We start from the raw sequence: 16,099 nt of genomic DNA, 5'->3' as shown, positions 1-16,099 counted from the left end.
TGTTTGCACCATAATTATTATATTATACCTATCTTGATTCTTGAAGGTCATAGCGAAGTATCACACATCAACTATAACTAATGTTAATTTTTTTTTGTCTACGATATTTTTTAGTTTAATAAATTAAACATTAATTTATTATGGATCTAAATTTTATTTAAAAGTTATCGTTAATCAATAAATTACTGTATACACAAAATAAAATTTAAACTCTCAATACTTATTTAAATAGACGAATAAATTAATCATACGACTAACTCAAGTTGGTTCAACTAGTGTTAACTTTAATTAGATGTTTATCATTAAACAGCACTTGTATAGTAACATACCATTAATCTTGTTTAATTAAAGGTGATGTGTTGTAATAAGATGAGGACATGTGGTACTAACGCAGGATATGTCTTCATCCTCTAAGAGCAAAAAAGAGAGATTAATACCGAATAAAGATTCCAAAATTAAAATTTTAGTTTCAGTCTCTATTCATCAAATACAATACTTAATCCTAATTTTTCGCCCGCAGTCGCAAAAAACAAACACGATCTAAAGTGTCTACTATAGACTCAACCGACTTAGCTAGCTTTTTAATTAGTTCCTAAAATTCCTGAGTTTTGTGAATTATAGGCATTAGGCAGATTTGATTTATTTAATGCATTTAATCCGTTAGAATCAAACAGTACTCATAATTCATGAGCCTTGAGGCCCTCCTGAACGTGGTGAGCACTCTGCCATTGAAATTCCTGGCTACTAGAAACTGAATCAAGTAACCGACAAAAACTCACCAGTACTATTCCTCTCTATCATGTATTATGTGAATGCTGTTATATATTAAAGTTCCTACACAATGTTTCTACAAAAGTATACTAAATCTAATTTTTTAAATGCATTTATTAAATTCTAAAAATTGAAATCTTTTTTACTAACAGTAATTTATGCAGTATGTAAATGTATGAATCTAGCTTGTATTTCGTCTTGATTCGTTTAACCATATTAACTAGAGGCATCGCTGTATCTATGTTAAAATTTGATACAATTACTATGTATATAATAAGAACTGAATTGAACAAGAATTAATAAGGAAGATAAGAGACTTGAGTTCATTTAATTTCTTTTGGTAAACACAACATATCTTACATATATAGTTCTGGGAATGATAAACTTGCTCAAAAGACAATAAAATGAGAAAATTAATTAATGACCATCATGATAGATCATCCTCTCCAAGAGAGATGTGAGATGGAAATCAATTCAATTATTTAAATAAAAGCCAAGCATCAGACTTGCCTAGATCAGAGGGCAGAACAGAACCCCCAGGTCAAAGGTCAAATGTCAGATCATCACTACTCTCTTATCTTTGTGGTGCTGTTATATATATTTGGCCACGGCTCCAACAACCCCAGAATCCGTAGCAGTAAACACTTGAATGCTGCTCTTCTCATCTTCTTCTTTCTCTCTTTCTGCTGCTGCAGCAACAATTACACCGCCATGTTCATGGCAAATAAAGATTATTGGATTTGTTGGGAATCATATATGATATATCCCAACAAGGCAAAGATTTCTTAGTACGATGATATACTAAGTACAAGGAGCACAGACGGATGATACCATGAACCATGCTCATATATATAGGGCTAAACAACATACAAACAATCTCATCTACGTGGCCGCATTACATTATTAGTTATCACATAGTTGTTGTTTTCATCATTTTTTTTTTTTAAATTATGAGGTGATGTTTGATTTACTTGTTAATATATTTATTTTTTTAAATGATGATTTAAACTGTTAATATAAAAAACAGTTGTTTTTGCTGCTATAATTATATAATTAAATATATGCGTAAATTTTGAAGTATATAATTAAAATCATGCATTTGACATTTCAAACTATGGTCTGTCTTTGAAAATAACCAAATCAGGTTCCTATACCCTAGAGGATTAGGATAAGTGGAAAGGAATATTCCAATTAGCAATTAGAATCTACCTGCTACATTCATTATTGGACTGGAATCTGTGGTAACGGACCCCACTAAACGAAAACAAATTACTAAAAATTATTAAGAAAGAGAGCATAATGCAGCAGGTAGTAGTTTAAATGTACTTAACTATATATAAACTAGTTTTTCTAATAATATCGACATATTTATTGAACCAACGAAGGTTAAAGTGTAGTAGAATTCCACTCTCAAGAAGAGAACCAAGATTCAGATTCTAGAAAGACAGTTAGCGGAATTGTTTCTTAACAGCAACAGTACTTGAAGGTAGAAATACTTTAAAATTAAAATCAAAATAGTTAATTATTTAATATTCAAAAAATATTTTATGTACTACTTTTCGTCTATATTATATATGTACACTCTTTATTTATGGTATTAACTATTAGTAATAATATGACATGAATTATAACTCAAATGACATAATCTTCTATACTAATTTAAGAAGTTACATGTTCAATTTTTTTTTTCTTTCGTTAAAAAAAATTATTAGTAATAATATAAAATATAAACAATTTATCTTTTATCATAAAAAATTAAAAATTAAAATAAATAAATAATGGTATGTGCTGCCAGCATACTGATGTTGGACAAGTGGCATGGATATTTTGATGCATCAACATGGTGGACCTTACCTGGCCAATTCTCTTGTCAGTTGATGACTAAAGCAAAGAGCACATACGCACCAATAATTTCATTTCATTTCATTGTTATGTATACCTACTTTTGTCGCATAATTAAATTGATCATAAGAAATTAATTAACCATTTAGTAATTTTCAATGAAGCAAGAACTCACACCGACGCAGATAACCTAATGCTGAATAGAAGCTATTTGATTCAAGATTTTTTGACATTTTTAACAATAATACCAACTCCATTGAACAAGAATGGAAAATTAATTAAAAGACTCGAATAAAATAAACGATTGTAAAGTACAATTTAAATTGAGAATGAGTTGGAGAATCGCTCTCTTTTACAAATGGATCAAGTGAATTGGTTGTCTCTCCCATAAAAATGAAAAAGTGAATCTTTATATAGAGAAATAAAAGTATTATGAAACTGTATGAACCGTACCCTGGTTGCTGCTGTTATAAGAGTACGGTTATTCCCTAGCTAGCTAATATCTACACAAACAATTATGGAGTACCTTTTAATCTCAAGTTAGTTAATAATACTAATAATAGATTAATGGGATTATGGTAGACCCAAATTTGATTATTTGAGTGACCACTATTGACTATTCACTATCCAGTGGCTCACCATTAAGCCTGTTTTAATACTTTGCAACTGCTAGTAGGGTAGACCTTTTCATTAAATATTCATTCTTATCCAAATTCATTGCAATTTAGCATGCTTCCATTATGTACAAAATGTTATTTTACTCAATATAGTGTTTTACTTTACAGAAAGCTAATATCCAATAACAAGATATGTATCATGGATCCTGTACGGACATTAAAAAAACGTTTTTTTTTTCTATTTAAAATATTCTATATTTCTCAATTTGAATGACAGCAGAAGCAATTACGTGATTTTTTATATTATATATCGATTTTGCAGGTAATTTGATTGTTTCAAGGCCTATCTGAAACAGTAGAGGTATTTAAGATAATTTGACGTCAGCTCTAAAATGGCAAGTGAGGTACTTACAAAGGATTTCAATATTTAAATTAGTAAGTGTTTAATTAGATTTTTAGTAAAATAGAGTTGAGAGATATTTGAGTGTGACAGAATATTTATACAATTGAGATGATAATTTGACTATCACTTTAAAATTCTCATATCTATAATGATGAGTAGTTATTATTTTTTCATGTTTAGAAAATTATTGTTATCCTACATTTCAAATAATAGGGAGTTTATAGGCATGCACATTAGTGCAATTGAGATGTCTTTTTTTCTGTACAAGTCAGGTCGAACATGGGTCGTGGTACTCGTGCCCCAAGTAAGTTGGGTAGGTTAACCCGTGTAGTTTTTAAATTGATCTCCTTGGATTTGGACAACTTACACTGAGTCCATTAAGGATGGACCAGCTCTTTTGGGCCACGACTAACTATTTGGGCCACGGTATGAACAGTGTGCCTGTTCGAGGTCGAATTTGGAGAAGTTAGATCTCGAGCAAGAATTGGTTGTTTAAGCTAACAAGTCGCAATTTTACTGAGTCGAATAGTTGTTCGACTATCCATCCCGAGTTGTTTTGATTCATACAGATCGGTTGGTTGGAGTTGGAGCCTTCAGGGTTGAAGTCGTATTCTCAACGTGATTTGTAGCTCCAAGTCGTCAGAAATCTCGACGTGATTGATATGTGTATCATTTCAGCTGTTCGCGTGCTTTTTCATTGCTTTGGTAATTGTGTTCATCTTTCAAATCAGAATGAGATGATCTTTTTATTCCTGTTAGCCATTTATTTATAGCAATTTTCTTCTCATTCTTCATATTCTTCAATTTTTTGAAAAACTTGTAACATTCTTTATTTTTTCATCTTCATTGTCATTGTATCTTCTGATTTCATTAAGTGTTCTTCATCTTTTATCTTTCAGGTTAGTCTCCATTTTCTTTCTCATTGTATTTTTGTTATTGCTTGTTGTTTTGTCTAATTGATGTTCTTATAATGCTAATGCTTTGAAGATGAATGGATGTTAAAAAAAATAATTCCAAATAAAAATAATGATTTTTTTCCCTTTTAGTTGCCTTTTTTTTCTGGTTATGGCTAATTGTGTTGTGGGATTCTTACCCGTCAGAGATAATGGTGCTACCTTTGGTGCGGTGGCACCGTCATTGTCATAGCCATATGTGCAAATTTGGGGTAATTAGTAAATAATTAACCAATAAATTAATTTTGGATAAGTGACGCATACGCGCACTTCCGCGTACGCAGATATGCTATGTGTACGCGAAACCCCTGTTGTCTGAAAATGTTGATTATAAGTTTTAAACCATTTCTCAAACTTTCCAAACCCCTTTAACCCTTGTTTAGGTTCTGTTAGTGAGTTTTTAAGCTTTAGAACAAGGGTGAATAGGTTGAATGAGTTAAGAAAATATTGAGAAGAATTTGCAGAGTGATAATAAAATATTGAGTAAGAAGTAATTGATAAAGATAATGATAATAATAATGAAATGTTATTGAATTAAGAGATATTTAATGATGTTATTGACTATGAAGGAAGTGGAGTAAGGTGGAGGATGAACTTGAACATGAAATTGAATCTGATTGAGAGATATGTTGAGATACCGAGTAAGATGCAGTGGCGTTATCCACTTGCTCCGGGTAAGAGATGGAGAAGAAGAATGATGAGAACTGAGTTTGATTATGAATTTGAATGATTATGAATGAATTGAAATGATATTGAGAATGAATTTTTGTGAATGAGATACCTGGTAGTGGCAGTAGTAGTAGTTTGTCCCACTTGTCCTGGATCAGTGATTGAGATATCTGGGCAATAGCAGTAGTAGTGGTTTGTCTCACTTGTCCTAGGTAAGTGATTGTGACGCCTGAACAATAACAGCAGTAGTGATTATTCCACTTGCTCTGTGTTGAGTTCGTAAACACCCGCCTGGATAGTATAAAGTAGTAGTGGTTCAGACCCACTTGCTCTGCGAGGTGGTGTTTCTGTCCAAGGTTAGCTACTAGAACATGTCGGGCTGGCTATATAACCAACAGATTATATCATCAACCATAGGATATGCATACATCATATACATTTATATGTTTTACTTGAGTGTGCATTACTTTAGTTTGCCTAATTCATTAGCCATGATATCTGCTATTTGTCCTACTTGCTATAATTGTATTCTATCTGTGTTTTTTTTTTTGCTTGTCTTGTTTGTCTTTACAATTGAGAGACCCCTCATGCTGGCAGAGGTGACGCTGAGAGTAGTTCCACCGGTGATTCGGAGGGTTGGAGGGGACAAGAAGTGAAATGCAGGTTAACGTTAGATTAGAACTTGAACACCTTAGATACTTTTACCTAATTTCTGGTTTAGTTGGATCTTAAGTTTTAACCTGAGTGTCGAAGTTCTAAGATTGCTTCTGGCTTTTTCGAGACCTTTTATATTAACTATGCAGGCACCTTTACCATACTGAGAACCCCCGGTTCTCATTTATACATATTTCTACTGTTTTTCAGATACAGGTCGAGAGGCACCTCGTTGAGCATTCTGGAAATTCTTGGAAGTGAAGAACTATTTTGGGACTTAGTGTTTGTATTTTGTTTATGTATATATATGTAAATAGATTCTCCGCCCTGTATTTATGTTTTATGTCCCTTTTAGAGGTTGATATGGAGAAACAGGAGTTCATATTATAGTTTGAGTTATATTTTGGGTTATATATATATATATATACACACTCTGGCCGGCCTTAGATTCACAGGTCAAGTCTGGAGCTTGATATTTGTATATTTTTGGAACTCCGGTCCTTATGTATATAACTTATCCTTCTCTTTGATCTTTTTGTCTGTTTTAAGCTTATCCGTACGAGTGTGACGCGACTTCTGTTACGATTTTGTTTAGCTTCTTTTCAAGGCTCCTAGTTACAATTTCTTTCAACTATATTATATAAGTATTTTTTTTTTAGAGATTGTATCGCCTCGCCACCTCTGATTTACGTCCTAGGCGTAAAGCCCTGTGTGGTAGGGTGTTACAATATGTGTTTACTATGTTGAGTGTTTTGCGTGCTGCCATTGTTGAATGAAGTGTAGATGAATAGTTTTCATCTTTTGTCTTGGATTGTTGATGAGACTGGCCTCTTTTACCAGTTATGTTAGTCGTGTTTTTCCTTTTGTAGGTGCCCGACCTCCGTGTCTCGGTTTGTAGCGTTTAGAATGCCTCCTAATGTGCTTGAGAGCGTAATGTGGGTAGATACAACCTTTTAGGAGCTCTCTCGGTTATGGATAGAGAAACTTTAGAAAAGTTTTGACTTATCCATACCTTTTGTAGTGATAGGAATAAAGAGAAAAATTACAATCTATTGGCCTCTTAACCCGAGGAGAGGGTGTTCTACCTTCTTATCAACAACTTGGATCCCCACTTTTTTTTATGTCTATGAATGTTTCATCAATAGATTAGGTAATAAGGTCTCATTTTTTGACTTTGAAATGGATGTCCTTTTCGCTTGTAAGGTTGTCCCAACTCAGTTTCATCCCAACTCTTGGGCTTTTATGCATGGCTACCAAGTCCTATGTCAAGCCTTCCGACTTCCTATTTTTTTTTTTTTAAGTTTTCTTCTATTTTTTTCATCTGACCAAGCCTTTCAGTTTTTCCAAAAGATAGCAATAGACTTCTTTCCAAGCTCAACAAGGTTGGAAAGTGTTTACTATCTTTGAAGACTCTTTTCATGATTTTAAAAAATATTATTGTAAGTTGCAATCCCGAAAAGATTCCTGGGCATTTTGGTTGAATAAGAAGTCCAAGTACATGTTCCATCTTTATAGGAACTCTGAACCTGAGATCATTCGTTATGACTTAGAGGATCTTACTAAGAAAGAAGTGACAATGGTTGAGATGTTCGAAGATGTCTAAACTGAGCTAGGTAGACTTTTGTAGACTATGGCTTGTTTCTTTTGTGTATATGCCTTCTGAAGTAGGTTCTCCTTTTTTGTAGAGAGAGAATGGTCAGCTCATCTGAGGCGTATAAGAAGTTGAAAGCTTCCAAGAAAAAATTATCTCAATGCCAAGCTCAGCTCGAAATTCAGAAGGTCGACGATCAGTTGGGTACTACTTCTTCTTCCGAGTTGGCACCCTCTTATTTACCCATTGGTGAAACAGAACCCGACCTTCAAATTACCAAGATTGTTCCAAAGCCTCCCCCAGTTTCCAAGTTTCATGAGTCAGACAAAGGGTCCGATCAAGGGAATTCTCGAAAAGGAAAAAATCTCAGCAACAAGTACGGTAACTTTTTCGACCCTCACTTTGATTCTATAGGCTTTTCTAATGAGTATATTATGTCGGACAACAACATAGCTGTAAATGACTTGGGGATGGAGAAGAACTTAGAGATATTGATAAAGAGTAGAATTTGCAATTCGGGTATATGTAGGGCTATTCAAAAAAAGTTTAAAGAATCTCTTCCCAATGCCTTGCAATCTGAGCTTTCTGACATTCGATCTAAAGTTGAGGTTCTTAAGAAAGAGAATGTCTAACTTAAAGCTAAATGTAACACTGTGAGATCGGATAATGTTGATCTAAGAAAGATGATTAAGGAGAGTGACGAAGCCCGAGATGTGAAAGTTGAGACTCAAAATAAGGTCGAATCGGAGAGAGTATGACTTTACGATGATATTAAGTTGAAGAAAGATTAGAAAAAGATGAAAGGAGATTATGAACAACTTGAATATGACTCTGTAAAGAGATTGGATGATACTGTGAAAATTTGAAGGCTTAGGTTAGAATGTTGGTGTCCAACTTGGACATTTCTTTGATTAACCTAGACAAGGTCATGGTGGATGGCCAAATCGTGGATCCTTTGACCTCTGATGCCATTGAGTTAGGTGTTTCTGAGTCTGAAGACAGAACTCTCGAGGTCTCTACTGTCGACCTCCCATCCGAGGTTGTTCCTTCTGATGTTGTTATTGCTTCTTAGCTTTTTCTTTATTCTTTCCTTTTTGTGTATGTTGCCTGAGTTGTGGGCTTTTGAACAAAGATACTACAATATTTTGGATATTTATCCTCTTTGTTGGGAGCTTTTGACTTCAATTCTACTAAGTAATGTTGCTTTTGTTTGCACGCTTTTATGTTACATCCATTGTTGAATAGCTTTGTTAGATTTAATTTCGCTAAGTGTTGTGCGTGCTTTTGAAAGTCGCACGCTTCCGACTTGTAGTGTATCTTGTGGACGACCTCATCACTTATTTCTTTTACCGCATGCTTTTCACTTCTAAGCTTTTAATTTGTCCTCTCGGACTTCATTATCTCATTTGGTACGAGTTGTTTTAATTGGAGGATTATTGAAACTTTTTACAATCCTTTCTTTCCTTTTCGACTCATTTTTGTACGAGTTGTTTGGTTGGAGGATTGCTTTTCTTGTCATTTTTGCTTTTACCCTTTTTAGGGCTTTATTAGCTTTTATGATGCATGCTTCAACTTGCATGCTTTTGACTTGTCATTTTCAACTTTTTCCTAACTCATTTTTCATACAAGTTGTGGTTTATAGGATTTTTTACGATTTCAGTTTCACTTCGATTCGTTTATACAATACGTCATTGAACTCAGACCTCGTCGCTTCATAGCCTCGACTTTCAAAGTCGGTGCAACTATTTTTGCGCTTTTTTTAGCATGAGTTCTAATTGTGTAGGTCGGATTAAATGAAGACTTATAGAAATGTAGATCACTTGCTTTATTAATCATTGAAAGCAATTACAATAGATAGCCAGTTGCTACTAAGAGCTTTTTACAAGTGGAACTCCTAGTCCTCATTTTGATGGCTTGTTAAAAATTCCTTCAGTAAAGCCTTGAAGTCAGGAAAATAGTGCATCAAGGGGTAAGGTTCACTTTATAACTGTAGCATCTCTATAGTTGTAGACATTGTACGATCTAGGTAGATTGTTTCGAGCAAGTCAGATATTTTGTAGTGACTCTTTTCCAAGCCTTTGAGTGAATTTGTTGGGATCCTTCCATTTTGCCGCTAGCTTTGCTTCGCTTGATTTTGGCCCGATGTCATTTCGGATCTGGGCGAGATCGCTAATTGAAAAACTTCTTCATATGACCTTCTTATTGTATTTTATAACCATTTTTTGCTTGGAATCTTTTTCTCGTGGTCGTACCTCGAGAAAGAGATTGGATTTTTCTCTGTAATCTTGGAGGTTTTCAACCTCATGGTAAAGTCTAATCTTGAGGCTTTCTTCATTTACCCCCTTTAGGATTATTGATTCTAACGTGATGACTTCTTTGCTTGTGGGACTATTTCTAAAGTTAAAATTTTTATTATAGCATTTATGCCTCAACTGTTGATCTTCATAAATGGTGGTTATCCCCTCTTTTGTTGAAAACTTCATGCATATATGAGGATAGTGGATAGTACTGCAGTTAGTTAGTTTAGTATTGTCCGACCTATTAATGCATTGTAGGTAGATAGGATGTCTACCACCATGTAATCAACACTGACGGTATAGACTTTAGGTCTTTTGCCGAAGGTGGTATAAACAAGGTTTTGAAAACTAAACCGGTCATCGAACCACTTTATCTACTAGTTCACTGATTTACTGGTTTAACCGATTTAACCGTGATTTAATCGAAATAACTGTTTTATAATAAAATATTAAATAAGATATAAATAAACATACTAAAACATAATTATAGTCTAATGTAAACTTTAAAATGTCATCCAAATTAAAAGTATTACATTAACCACAATGTTATAATCTCATCTAAATACAAACTCAAAAGTCAAATAAAAAAAAAACAACCAAACATGATTAGTATTATTATCTGTAAATTATATTACCATACAACTCAAAAGTCTAACATAGCCTAATATTTTCTCGGTCAATACATTGTTATCCCTTGTTGCATCTTAATTAATACTATAATCCATAACTGAAAATAAAAAATAAAAATTACTGATCAGATATCATTTAATCAAATTGATTGATACTATCATCTGTCTAACAACAAAACTTAGTTAAAAGCAACCAATAACAAGAATAATGAATTAAGATCAATAAGGTGAACAAAAATAAAAACAACAATGATAAGATCAAGATTAAGAACAGCAAACCAACAATCACAAGGTGAAGTACAACGCAACAACCTAACAATCACAGGGTCAAAACCAGCGTCATGCCAATAATTTAACAAAATTAATAAGTTAATAAGATCAAAAACATAAACTGAAAATTATAATAACAAGAAGAACAATTAAAGCTTTAAATACAACAAACTAACAACAAAACAAGAACTACAACAGCATCCTAATAAATAAAACAATAACTTATTTGTTAAACAATTAATAAAGAAAGAATAAGAAGAAGGAAAGAAATAACCAGAAGTTTTCATATGTTCTAAAATTCAACAAAAGAGGGAGAAGGAGCTGGAACTTCAAAATGTAACAGAGATGGCTGAACAGTGGCAGAAAGAAGGCTGAACAACGGCAGAACAAAGGCTGAATAGAGACTGAAAGACGACGGCTAGAGAAGTGGCAGAAACACAGCGAAATGATCGCGGATGCACGACAAAATAGAGGCGGAAGCTCGGCAAAACATAGGTGGAAGCACGATGAACAATTGTCGAGCTGATGCTTTGCAACGAAGCCAGAGTAGTACGGACGCAGTGGACTAGATGTTATGGCAGCGATGGCTGACTGGTTGAAGAACGACAACGAGATGGAGGTTGCAACTTTCTCAAGTTTTTCTTCGACAAGTGCAGTTTTGGAGTTGATTGGTTGAGAGAGGCCAGAGTGCTGAGGGGACTAGGGAAGTTAGGGTTTTGTTTTTTTTTTAATTGGTGAAACGACATCGTATGGAGTTTTTTTTAATTAAAAACCAGCCGGGTCCCGGTTCGGTCGGACTGGCCAATTCTCGACTGGTTTAACGATTTTGGTTTGATTTTTGAGAGAGGCGGTTATCCCTATTACCCGATTCGCTTTAGTCACCGATTCCCAGTTCGATCGACCGGTTCGAACTGGTTTTCAGAACCTTGGGTAAAAAGGCTTATGTACCCAAGAGGTGAGATCGATGTAATTCGAATATAGTGCTTAGGTACACCTTTAAGTCATTTTCTTCTAATATGAGCTCGTCAAAGGCAGGATTGAGGAGGATATCTGTAGAACTCCTAGGGTCCACCAATGTTTTGTGGAGGTTGGCGTTGGATAGGATTATTGTTATCACCTAGGGATCATTGTGGCCGGAGGCCCTACCTTTGATATCTTCTGGTACAAAGGTTATAGTGTAAAGGCCGGGTACTATACAACCTTTTCCGACCTGGTAGACTTCTTTGAGATATCTTGTTCGAGACAACTAAGTTGTTCTGCCTTCAGCAAGTTCTTTCGTGATGATGTGGACATATCGATTTGGGGTGCTTATGGGATCTAACGATCTTTCTCAATCTTTGTACTCCCATATTATTTTTTGGTCTTTTTCTTTGTTTTTTATTTGGTAGTCATTTTGCCAACCTTGCTGAGGCTTCATGATCTGGACAATTTCTTCCAGATTGAAGAATTTTTTCGCCCTTTCTTGTACTTCGAACAATGAAGTTGGGTGTCTTTTCGAGAGTGACTTTAAGAAAGGGACTATCCCTGAGGCAATTGACGAGCCCCACGATAACTGCTTTTGTTGGTAGACTCTGTATCTCCAAGCAGGTTTTATTGAATCTTTTCATATAGGCCCTTAGGGATTCTCCTGTTTCTTGTTTTACTCCAAAAAAAACTTGTAGCATGCTTTGTTTTGTCTTTTACTTCATCACCGCCTTGGTGAGAATTGTTGGGAAGGCTTTATATCGGGTTGTGTCAGATGCGTCGACCAAGTAATGATGATTTTTAAAGTTGTTGTGATGGTTACGTAGATAAGTAGATCCATCATAGAGATCCAAGTTGGGATATTTGAAATTTCATGGGACCTTTGAGCACATGATCTCTTTAGAGGAAGGATCACTCCTCTAGTGAAGACTGGGTCTTTGTCATCCCGACATCTTTTTTCCCTTAGCTCGGTTTCCACTTTCTTTAGCTTATCTTCCATTTCATAGCTTTTTTCGTAGTTATCTCTCCGATTCTCTTCATTGTTCTAACTCGATTTTAGTAGTTTGAGTCGACCTTGATGATCATGGAAGAGTCCCATGATCTCGGCAGTATTTCGATTTCCTGATTCTCTAGGGATGCGAATTTGAGAACTCACTCCATGTCCACTACATTCCCTTTTGTCTTTCAAGCTGTTATGGTGAATAGAGAATGTTTGATCGTCAATGCGGTGGTCTCTGTTTTTTTATCTGAAGTTGGACGCAATTCGTCCATTATCAATGGTTGAGCTCCAGGTCCTCGACAACGGCGTTAATATTCCAACACATACCTGAAACGAACTATAGGCAATTGGTCCTTGAGTAATGAGGCTAGAGATGGTGGTGAAGGTGTTTAAGATAACTTCACGTCAGCTGCAGAACGGCGGATAGGAGTACCTTCAAGGGACTCCGATGCTTAAATTAGCAAGAATTTAAACAGGTTTTTAGTAGAATGGAGTTGAAAGATACATGAGTGTGACAAAGTACTTATACAACTGGGACGATGGTTTGACCATCACTCTGGAACTCTCCCACTTACAATGGTGGATAGTTATTTTTCCTTATTTAGGGAATTATTGTTATCCCACATTTCAAATACTGGACGAGTTTATAGGCATGCACGTTAGTACCGTTGAGATGTCTTTGTTTTTGTACAAATTGAGTTGGACACAAATCGTGGTACCTATATCTGAATAATTCTGGTAGATTAACCCATATATCTTTTAGACTGATCTCCTTAAATCTAGACAGCTTGCACTAGATCCATTAAAAATAGACCAACTCTTTTAGGCCATGATTTTAATTATTTGGACTATGATATAAACACCGATATCATTAACTAAACTTGCGAAATTAAGGAACAATATAATTTCACAGGTGATCAAAATTAAAAACATATATGTTTTACATTAATTTATAGTGACATAGCGATAACGAAATTAAAATAGAAAATGTGTGTGTTTAATTTCGTTCACAGTGCCTTCAAAATTGATATATAATGCACAAGTTAAGGGTGATAGCATTTCTCAGCTCTTCATTCACCGAGCTCATTAACGAGAAGGCGGAGAAGGAACTGCAACCAATTATGGAAGATGATTTTCTCGTTGCAATGTATAAAATATATACAACAGAAAATTATTACAAATTTGGTTGTTAATCATTTGTCACGTTACCTTGAAAATAATATGTTTTGCTTTTGGTTCGGAGAAATAAAAATTCTATGATTGTATGACAAGAAAAGGTCTTGCGGTCCAGTCTATTGTACGGCCCATTAAGACCTTGAATGAGACCCAGGCCTAAACCTAAATTGATGAACTAAAGCCCAAATATGGCCCATTTAGTGTACGAGAAAAAAAAAACGAATAAGAAAAGCGTGATTTCTTCGTATATATATATATGATTTGGAATTGGAAACGAGCGTGCTGGGTTTGATGGTGAAACGACAACAGTGCATGCAGCTGAAGCACCGTTCACTGCTCAGTGCTCTCAGTACTCACACTCCCAACTCTGAACTCCGAAGACACAAATGAAATGATTGAGGTGTTTATACTGTTTACCCTTTACCCTCTCTTCTCTTTTTTCATTTAATCTTTCTGCTTTCCATTTCGTTATCTGTTTTAGATTTCAAAGTTTTTTTTTCCGATTCTGATATTTGATTCAATGTTCAAAAATCGTTTAACCAAATGCTTTGAATGTATTCATTAGTTTTCCAATTAGGTGGGTTGGTCTGGAAGATGAGGGTTTCAGAATCGAAGCTACAAAAATTTATCTTTATGATTTGGCTTCACTGAAAATTTTGTGCTATTAACTACTGCTTCGTATTCGTCGTATTCTTAACCTCGTAGTTTCAGAAAGGTGGGAGGGCAAGGTTCTTTACCTGCTAACTGCTGTGTGATCCTATTTTTTCTGTCATGTGATTATGAATGATCTCGTAAATAGTGATGAAAGGATGATATTTTCTGGCACATTTTTCATTGTAGAATTCAATATTCATACACTATAAGCTGATGAAGTTAATTTATCTGATGATGAGTAGTGCGTTTAGTAGTTTCATTAAAATGGGTTTGAATGACATTGAATGCGTTTAAGCACGCCATTATCTGTTTAAGTATTTGAGATGTGTCTATAGTGTACTAATTTTAAGCTCTTAATAGGATGCAGATAGGTATGCTCGGAGATAACTTGCTTTGACATGAATGGGAATGGAAATGGATAAGAAGAGTTGCAATAGCGTTTATGCTGTGCTCAACTGTGATGACATCTTGCATGATATATTGCTTCGTTTGCCGCCGTCAACTGTTCACAAACTCATTCTTGTATCAAAAAGATGGCTGCGTGTGGTAAGCAGTTCTTCATTTCGCCGTTGCTACTTGAGGAAGTGGGGACAGGATTTTCGACTTCTGGGTTTCTTTGTATGCAACTTTTTGTATCTTGGAAGACCCCGAGATGGCTACCGTCGCCCTAACTGGGAGCCCGCCCTGCCGTTCTTATCCACATGTGAAGAGGGTGATGATTTCAAGCTTTCTGGAATCCTCAAACAACTTGGCTACTTCATTGATTGTTCCAATGGCATTATTCTTTCCGGTCGCCATCCAAAGACATATTTTGTGTATAATACCATGACCAAGAAGAAATATCAACTCCCGGAACCCCAGCAGTTCTACAAAACTCTGTGCATGGCATTGATTGTTGAGGAATCCTTTGATGATGACCTCTGTTACAAGGTGATCCGTGCTAAGTGTGAATGCAAACTTAGGGAACGCAACACTGTTTCCATCGAAACTTACTCGTCAAAAACAGGAAAATGGAAGCAATCCACTTTGATGTGCTCTACATCTTTTGCACTGCGCCCAAGGACAGTTGGTATGGTGGTTGGTGGGGTTGTACACTGGTTTGCAATGTGGGGAAAAATTGCTGTTTATGATCCACGTCTTGGCGACAGGTATATAGCATTGGTTAAACTACCATCGGGTACTTTATCACATGAATACGAAGAATGTGTTCTTGGGGAGTCTTCTGATGGTCTTTTGCAATATGGTCAGAGCAGTAACTTGGGTCTGGAGATATGGGTACTGGAGAAGGAAAGTGACAACCCTTCCCTTTACTGCAACTGCACTCGGCTGAAGTATAAGTGGGTTCAAAGGTGGAAACTAAATTTCAAAGTGATATGGAAGAAGAATCCACCTTTGAGTACACAGTCTAAAGAAGCTCAGATACTATCATTTCTTCCTCGGAATTCTAGAACTGTCTTCATCAGATCCGGGTCGAGCATTTTTCTATGTGATTTGGGGAACAAAATGGTAGAACCAGTAAACTACCAAGGTCGTGGAGCTGCCATTTCATGGGAATCAAGCAAAGTAGTTCCTTGCTTTCTACCAGCTTGGCCAGTATCTTCTTTATCTGC

General features: G+C 35.3%; 1 protein-coding gene across 1 annotated transcript in view; it reads left to right on the top strand.

Moving 5' to 3' along the window:
• Positions 14,096 to 16,099, top strand: part of LOC107645795 (F-box protein At5g03970) — a gene marked incomplete in the record, with an annotated part of 2,554 nt that continues 550 nt past the window's right edge. Inside the window, 2 exon segments of the mRNA XM_016349911.2 lie at positions 14,096 to 14,235; positions 14,850 to 16,098. Coding sequence (XP_016205397.1) covers positions 14,892 to 16,098 — 1,207 coding nt within the window.

Source organism: Arachis ipaensis, chromosome B06 (assembly GCF_000816755.2).
Source record: "Arachis ipaensis cultivar K30076 chromosome B06, Araip1.1, whole genome shotgun sequence".
NCBI lineage: Eukaryota > Viridiplantae > Streptophyta > Magnoliopsida > Fabales > Fabaceae > Arachis > Arachis ipaensis.
The sequence above is the reverse complement of the archived record's forward strand: the minus strand, read 5'-3'. Positions and strand labels throughout refer to the sequence as shown.